A 9,411-nucleotide genomic window follows, 5' to 3' on the forward strand; every position below is an offset into this window, starting at 1 on the left:
ACCGAACCCACGACCTCCTGTAGACCAGGCGAGGTAGTCAACATCTCACAGGGTCAGGGATCGAACCCACGACCTCCTGTGGACCAGGCGAGGTAGTCAACATCTCACAGGATCAGGGACCGAACCCACGACCTCCTGTAGACCAGGCGAGGTAGTCAACATCTCACAGGGTCAGGGATCGAACCCACGACCTCCTGTGGACCAGGCGAGGTAGTCAACATCTCCTAATTTGCATCATTGGGAGGGGTGCTGGAAATCCCGGTCATGTAACCGGTTTGATTTCCACAACAGACTCACCACACAGACACCCACAGACTCACCACACAGAGACCCACAGACTCACAACAGAGACCCACAGACTCACCACACAGAGACCCACAGACTCACCACACAGACACCCACAGACTCACCACACAGAGACCCACAGACTCACCACAGACTCACCACACAGAGACCCACAGACTCACCACAGAGACCCACAGACTCACCACACAGACACCCACAGACTCACCACACAGAGACCCACAGACTCACCACAGAGACCCACAGACTCACCACATAGAGACCCACAGACTCACCACAGAGACCCACAGACTCACCACACAGAGACCCACAGACTCACCACACAGAGACCCACAGACTCACCACACAGACACCCACAGACTCACCACACAGAGACCCACAGACTCACCACACAGACACCCACAGACTCACCACACAGAGACCCACAGACTCACCACAGAGACCCACAGACTCACCACACAGAGACCCACAGACTCGCCACACAGAGACCCAAAGACTCACCACACAGAGACCCACAGACTCACCACACAGAGACCCACAGACTCACCACACAGACACCCACAGACTCACCACACAGAGACCCACAGACTCACCACACAGAGACCCACAGACTCACCACACAGAGACCCACAGACTCACCACACAGAGACCCACAGACTCACCACACAGAGACCCACAGACTCACCACACAGAGACCCACAGACTCACCACACAGAGACCCACAGACTCAACACACAAAGACCCACAGACTCACCACACAGAGACCCACAGACTCAACACATAGAGACCCACAGACTCGCCACACAGAGACCCACAGACTAATCACACAGAGACCTACAGACTCACCACTCTATGGGTCTCTGTGGGTCTCTATGAGACTCTATGATACTCTATGGGTCTCTGTAGGTCTCTATGAGACTATATGGGTCTCTATGAGTATGGGTCTCTGTGGGTGTCTATGAGTATGGGTCTCTATGAGACTCTGAGACTCTATGGGTCTCTATGAGACTCTATGGGTCTCTGTGGGTCTCTATGAGTATGGGTCTCTATGAGTATGGGTCTCTATGGGTCTCTATGAGACTCTATGGGTCTCTGTGGGTGTCTATGGGTCTCTGTGGGTCTCTATGAGTATGGGTCTCTGAGTATGGGTCTCTGTGGGTCTCTATGAGACTCTATGGGTCTCTGTGGGTGTCTATGGGTTTCTGTGGGTCTCTGTGGGTGTCTATGTGTCTCTGTGGGACTCTATGGGTCTCTGTGGGTCTCTATGAGACTCTATGGGTCTCTGTGGGTCTCTATGGGACTCTATGGGTCTCTGTGGGTGTCTATGAGACTCTATTGGTGTCAATGGGTCTCTATGGGTCTCTGTGGGTGTCTATGAGACTCTATGAGTGAGTGTCTATGGGTGTCTATGGGTCTCTGTGGGTGTCTATGTGTCTCTGTGGGACTCTATGGGTCTCTGTGGGTCTCTATGAGACTCTATGGGTCTCTGTGGGTCTCTATGAGACTCTATGGGTCTCTGTGGGTGTCTATGAGACTCTATTGGTGTCAATGGGTCTCTATGGGTCTCTGTGGGTGTCTATGAGACTCTATGAGTGAGTGTCTATGGGTGTCTATGGGTCTCTGTGGGTGTCTATGAGACTCTATGAGTGAGTGTCTATGGGTGTCTATCGGTCTCTGTGGGTGTCTATGTTTACAATGTGGACAATGTTCTAATATTGAATTCTTATCAGTTACCCGCGTTGTCAACTCGTGCAGCCCGCAACTCTCATCGTCCACTCTGGACTCTCCCTCTCCCTGGGTGTCCTGAAGAGGGTCCATCGCCAAAAACGTCTAATTCACTTCCGTTTCCGGCCCCCCCCCCCTGCCCATCATGGCCGCTGCAGAGTCGTTCACTTGTGTTGCCCCACCCCTAACCAACATGGCCGCCTCAAACTTGCTCCCTATTGGTTAACAGTGGGGGGTCAAAGGTCGTTATTCACCCTGCCCCCTCTCCGTCACTTCCGTTCTTCCCCCCCCCCCATCTCTCCCCTATCGTCACTTCCGTTCCCCTCATCTCCCCCTGTCGTCACTTCCGTTCCCCCCTCTGCCAAATCGTCACTTCCGTTTCAAACCCCCTACCCAACATGGCTGCCTGCAACTTCCTTCCCATTGGTTAACACCCGAGAGGGTGGGTGGGAGTCAAATTCGCGTTCCCCACAAACCCCTCTAAATCGTCACTTCCGTTTCCGTTCCCATCCCCTACCCAAGATGGCCGCTTGCAACTTCCTCCGTGTCGGTTAACAGCCGTGGCGCGCTGGAGGTCAAAGGTCGCTCGCCTTACCCAAGATGGCCGCCACGATACAAATCACCTCATAAGCATCTCTCTCTGCTCGGCTGCAACAACAACAACCACAACAACCACAACCACCACCACCATGTCGGACAACAACAACCAGCAGCAGCAGCAGCCGCGTCTGCAGCGCATCGTCAACAACAACAACAACAACCTGAACATCAACAACAACAACGTGGCCGCGAATGTTGCTGCCAATCCGCTGATGAATGTCCGAGACCGCCTCTTCCACGCGCTCTTCTTCAAGATGGCAGTCGCCTACAGCCGCCTCCTGTCTCCCGCCTGGCGCAGGCTGCTCGAGTTCAGCGTGCTGCTCGCGGTGAGGGGGCGGTGAGGGTCGTGGTGGTCGTGGTGGTGATGGTGAGGGTGGAGGTGATGAGGGTGGTGGAGGTGGTGATGGATGTTGAGGTGATGGTGGTCGTGGTGATGGTTGTGAGGGTGGTGGTGGTGGTCGTGGTGGTGGTGGTGATGGTGATGATGGTGGTGGTGGAGGTGGTGGAGGTGGTGATGGTGGTCGTGGTGATGGTTGTGAGGGTGATGGTGGTCGTGGTGGTGGTGAGGGTGGTGGTGGTGGTGATGGTGATGATGGTGGTGGTGGAGGTGGTGATGGTGGTCGTGGTGATGGTTGTGAGGGTGATGGTGGTCGTGGTGGTGGTGGTGGTGAGGGTGGTGGTGGTGAGGGTGGTGGTGGTGAGGGTGGAGGTGATGAGGGTGGTGGTGGTGGTGATGGTTCTGAGGGTGGTGGTGATGGTCGTGATGGAGGTGATGGTGGTGATGGTCGTGGTGGTGGTGGTCGTGGTGGTGGTTGAAGTGATGGTGGTCGTGGTGGTGGTCGTGAGAGTGGTGGTCGTGGTGGTAATGGCCGTGAGGGTGGTGGAGGAGGAGGTGGTGATGGATGTTGAGGTGATGGTGGTCGTGGTGATGGTTGTGAGGGTGGTGGTGATGGTGGTGGTCGTGGTGATGGTCGTGAGGGTGATGGTGGTCGTGGTGGTGGTGATGGTGGTGGTCGTGGTGATGGTTGTGAGGGTGATGGTGGTCGTGGTGATGGTTGTGAGGGTGATGGTGGTCGTGGTGATGGTGGTCGTGGTGATGGTCGTGAGGGTGATGGTGGTCGTGGTGGTGATGATGGTGGTCGTGGTGATGGTTGTGAGGGTGATGGTGGTCGTAGTGGTGGTGATGGTGGTCGTGGTGATGGTCGTGAGGGTGGTGGTGGTCGTGGTGGTGGTGGTCGTGGTCGTGGAGGTGAGGGTGGTGGTGAGAGTGGTGATGGTGGTCGTGGTGATGGTGGTCGTGGTGGTGGTGGTGGTGGTGGTAATGGTGGTAATGGTGGTAATGGTGGAGGTTGAGGTGGAGGTTGAGGTGATAGTAGTGAAGGTGGTGGTCGTGGTGGTGATGGTGGTGATGGTGGAGGTTGAGGTGATGATGGATGTTGAGGTGATGGTGGTGGTGGAGGTAGAGGTGATGATGGATGTTGAGGTGATGGTGGTCATGGTGGTGATGGTTGTGAAGGTGGTGGTTGTGGTGGTGATGGAGGTGGTGAGGGTGGTGGTGACGGTTGTGAGGGTGGTGTTGGTCGTGGTGGTGATGGTTGTGAGGGTGGTGGTGATCGTGTTGGATGTTGAGGTGATGGTCGTGGTGGTGGTGATGGTGGTGGAGGTGGTGGTGGTAGTGGTGGAAGGTGGTGGTGGAAGATGGTGGTGGTTCAATCCCTGGGCCCTGTGAGATGTTGACTACCTCGCCTGGTCTACAGGAGGTCGTGGGTTTGATGAGATGTTCAGCTTCGGGGTGCGACAGGGAGGTTCCTCTTGATGCTTGCATATTGCTGGCTTTGGGTGAGTGGGTGGGTGGGTGGTTGAGTGGGTGGGTGGGTGGTTGAGTGGGTGGGTGGGTGGTTGAGTGGATGGGTGGGTGGGTGGATGGGTGGTTGTGTGAATGAGTGGGTGGTTGAGTGGGTGGATGGATGACTGGGTGGGTGGGTGGGTGGTTGAGTGGGTAGGTGGTTGAGTGGGTGGGTGGTTGAGTGGGTGGGTGGGTGGGTGGTTGAGTGGGTGGGTGGGTGGGTGGTTGAGTGGATGGGTGAGTGGGTGGATGGGTGGTTGAGTAAATGAGTGGGTGGTTGAGTGGGTGGATGGGTGACTGGGTGGGTGGGTGGTTGAGTGGGTAGGTGGTTGAGTGGGTGGGTGGTTGAGTGGGTGGGTGGGTGGTTGAGTGGGTGGGTGGGTGGGTGGGTGGTTGAGTGGATGGGTGAGTGGGTGGATGGGTGGTTGAGTGAATGAGTGGGTGGTTGAGTGGGTGGATGGGTGACTGGGTGGGTGGGTGGTTGAGTGGGTAGGTGGTTGAGTGGGTGGGTGGTTGAGTGGGTGGGTGGGTGGTTGAGTGGGTGGGTGGGTGGTTGAGTGGGTGGGTGACTGGGTGGGTGACTGGATGGGTGACTGGATGGGTGACTGGATGGGTGACTGGATGGGTGACTGGATGGGTGACTGGATGGGTGACTGGGTGAGTGGGTGGGTGGGTGGGAGAGTGGTTGGGTGAATGGGTGGGTCAGTGAGTGGGTGGGATGTTGTTGTTGATGTTGTTAATGATGATGATGATGATGTTGTTGATGTTGTTGTTGATGTTGTTGTTGTCCAGGCGCTGCTGCTACTCTCCACGCTGGTGTACATCCACGCCGCCTTGTTAATGATGTTGTTGTTGATGTTGTTAATGATGATGTTGTTGATGTTGTTAATGATGATGTTGTTGATGTTGTTAATGATGATGTTGTTGATGTTGTTGTTGATGCCCAGGCGCTGCTGCTACTCTCCACGCTGGTGTACATCCACGCCGCCTTGTTAATGATGTTGTTGTTGATGTTGTTGTTGTTAATGATGTTGTTGTTGATGTTGTTGTTGATGTTGATGATGATGTTGTTGATGTTGTTGTTGATGCCCAGGCGCTGCTGCTACTCTCCACGCTGGTGTACATCCACGCCGCCTTCTCTCGCTCCCCCTCGCTCTGCCTGCTCTCCGTGCGAGACCGATGGCCTCGCGATGGAATCCTCCGAGTTCAAATCTCCCGCGGCGGTGGCGGCAGTGGGGGGGTGCTGGTGGGTGGAGGTGGTGGGGGGGTGGTGGTGGGTGGAGGTGGTGGTGGTGGTGGGGGGAGCGCCACCACCACGACCGCAACATTTTCTGCTGATGGAGACGATGTGGTGGGCTTCATGTCTCCTACGGAGGGAGACACGGGGACACTGAGAACTCCAGAGGGAGACACGGGGACAAAGCTGTCTCCGGAGGGAGACACGGGGACACGGAGATCTCCAGAGGGAGACACGGGGACAAAGCTGTCTCCGGAGGGAGACACAGAGACACGGAGATCTGCGGAGGGAGACGCGGGGATGGGTCTGTCTCCAGAGGGAGACACGGTGACACTGGGATCTCCAGAGGAAGACACGGGGACAAGGCTGTCTCCGGAGGGAGACACGGAGACACGGAGATCTGCGGAGGGAGACGCGGGGATGGGTCTGTCTCCAGAGGGAGACACGGTGACACTGGGATCTCCAGAGGAAGACACGGGGACAAGGCTGTCTCCGGAGGGAGACACGGAGACACTGAGAACTCCGGAGGGAGACACGGAGACGCTGGGATCTGAGGGAGACACAGGGATGGATTTGTCTCCAGAGGAAGACACGGAGACACGGCTGTCTCCAGAGGGAGACACAGAGACGATGAGATCTCCAGAGGGAGACACGGGGACAAGGTTGTCTCCAGAGGGAGACACGGAGACCCAGGTTGGTTTCTTCTCTTTCTCATCCCTGTCACCCAATAATCATTCTCTGCCAGATAGAAACACACTCACTCATACACACACTCACAGTCACACACTCACACACTCATATACACACTCACAGTCACACACACACTCACTCACTGATATACATACACACACTCACACACTCACACACACACTCACACACTCATATACACACTCACACACACTCACACACACTCACACACACTCACACACTCTCATACACACACTCACACACACTCACACACACTCACACACACTCACACACACTCACACACACTCACACACACTCACACACTCATACACACACTCGCACACACTCGCACACACTCACACACTCTCACTCACTCACTGATATACATACACACACTCACACACTCACAGTCACACACTCACACACCCATATACACACTCACAGTCACACACACACTCACTCACTGATATACATACACACACTCACACTCACACACACACACACTCATATACACACTCACAGTCACACGCACACACTCACACACACACTCACACACACTCACACACACTCATATACACACTCAGTCACACACACACTCACTCACTGATATACATACACACACTCACACACTCACAGTCACACACTCACACACACTCATATACACACTCACACACACTCACTCACTGATATACATACACACTCACACACACTCACACACACTCATATACACACTCACACACACTCACTCACTGATATACATACACACACTCACACACTCACAGTCACACACTCACACACTCATATACACACACACTCACACTCACTCACTGATATACATACACACTCACACACACTCACACACACTCATATACACACACACTCACACACTCACTCACTGATATACATACACACACTCACACACACTCACACACTCACTCACTGATATACATACACACTCACACACACTCACACACACTCATATACACACACACTCACACACTCACTCACTGATATACATACACACACTCACACACACTCACTCACTGATATACATACACACACTCACAGTCACACACTCACACACACTCATATACACACACACTCACACTCACTCACTGATATACATACACACACTCACACACACTCACACACTCACACACACTCATATACATACACACATATACATACACACACTCACAGTCACACGCACACACTCACACTCACACACTCACACACTCACACACTCACACACTCACACACTCACACTCACACACTCATATACATACACACATACACACTCACACACACTCACACACACACTCACAGTCACACACACACTCACACTCATATACACACACACTCACACTCACTCACTGATATACATACACACACTCACACACACTCACACACACTCACACACTCACACACACTCATATACATACACACATATACATACACACACTCACAGTCACACGCACACACTCACACTCACTCACACTCACACACTCACACACTCACACACTCACACTCACACACTCATATACATACACACATACACACTCACACACACTCACACACACACTCACAGTCACACACACACTCACACACACTCATATACATACTCACACACACACTCACACACTCACAGTCACACACACACACACTCACACACTCACAGACACTCTCACACTCGCAGTCACACACACACACACACTCATATACATACACTCACTCACACACACTCACACACACTCACACACACACTCACAGACACTCTCACACACTCACAGTCACACACACACTCACACACACTCATATACATACACACACTCTCACACTCACACACTCACACTCACACACTCACTCACATACAGTCACACACACTCACACACTCGCACACACACACACAACAACCGCCACTCGCCACTAGGTGGCGGTGACGTCACCACGACGCTTGTGCCAGGCCAAGTGCACCTTGAGGCTACCACGTGAAGTGTCGAACGCCCGCTGGCAGGAGGTCACGGGGCAGACCCAGCAGGTGCCACGGGTCGACTGACCGAGATGACCGAGATGACTGGCTGATGCACCACCTGTGCCCCCTACTGTGCCAACTTGCTGTGCTTTAGCCACCCGGCGCTCCGCTCGTTGTTGTGAGCGTCGCTCCTCCGCCCTCCGTTGTTGTTGGAGGGCGACTGCCTCCAACTGCCCAGTAGCCGCAAGGTGCACCTAGCCTGGCACTGCCCAGTAGCAGCGTCCTTCACGAGCCTCCTCCTCCACAGATCTTGACACTCAGCTCCACATCCTCCTGTACCACATCACTCCATCTCTTCTCTAGCCCGTGTCACTCACTCACCCACTCACTCGCCCACTCATTCACTCACTCACCCACCCACTCACTTACTTACTCACCCACTCACTTATTTACTCACCCACTCACCCACTCACTCACCCACTCACTCACCCACTCACTCACTCACTCACCCACTCACCCACTCACCCACCCACTCACTCACCCATCTCTCTGTGACTCTCTCTGTGTCTGTGTGTCTCTGTGTGTCTCCGTGTGTCTCTGTGTGTCTCTGTCTGTGTGTCTCCATGTGTCTCTGTGTGTCTCTGTCTGTGTGTCTCTGTCTGTGTGTCTCTGTGTGTCTCTGTGTGTCTTTGTCTGTGTGTCTCCGTGTGTCTCTGTGAGTGTCTCCGTGTGTCTGTGTGTGTCTCTGCGTGTGTCTCTGTGTGTCTCCGTGTGTCTCCGTGTGTCTCTGTGAGTGTCTCTGTGAGTGTCTCTGTGAGTGTCTCTGTGTGTGTCTCTGTGTGTCTCCGTGTGTCTCCGTGAGTGTCTCCGTGTGTCTCCGTGTGTCTCCGTGTGTGTCTCTGTGTGGGCCTCCGTGTGTCTCTGTGTGTCTCTGTGTGTCTCTGTGTGTCTCTGTGAGTGTCTCCGTGTGTCTCCGTGTGTCCGTGTGTCTCTGTGTGTGCCTCCACCACCCACCCAGCCCCTCTGTGTTGTGCTCCTTGC

General features: G+C 54.2%; 1 protein-coding gene across 1 annotated transcript in view; it reads left to right on the forward strand.

Moving 5' to 3' along the window:
• The first annotated feature begins 2,546 nt into the window (after positions 1 to 2,546).
• The window catches only part of TMEM259 (transmembrane protein 259), a 31,993-nt gene continuing 25,128 nt past the window's right edge, over positions 2,547 to 9,411 (forward strand). The window contains exons 1-3 of the mRNA XM_078885512.1: positions 2,547 to 2,954; positions 5,568 to 5,714; positions 5,760 to 6,404. Coding sequence (XP_078741638.1) covers positions 2,718 to 2,954; positions 5,568 to 5,714; positions 5,760 to 6,404 — 1,029 coding nt within the window. The 5' untranslated portion in view covers positions 2,547 to 2,717. The remainder of the gene's footprint in view (positions 2,955 to 5,567; positions 5,715 to 5,759; positions 6,405 to 9,411) is intronic.

The sequence above is a fragment of the Lampetra fluviatilis genome, unplaced genomic scaffold (genome assembly GCF_964198595.1).
Source record: "Lampetra fluviatilis unplaced genomic scaffold, kcLamFluv1.1 SCAFFOLD_464, whole genome shotgun sequence".
Lineage (NCBI taxonomy): Eukaryota > Metazoa > Chordata > Hyperoartia > Petromyzontiformes > Petromyzontidae > Lampetra > Lampetra fluviatilis.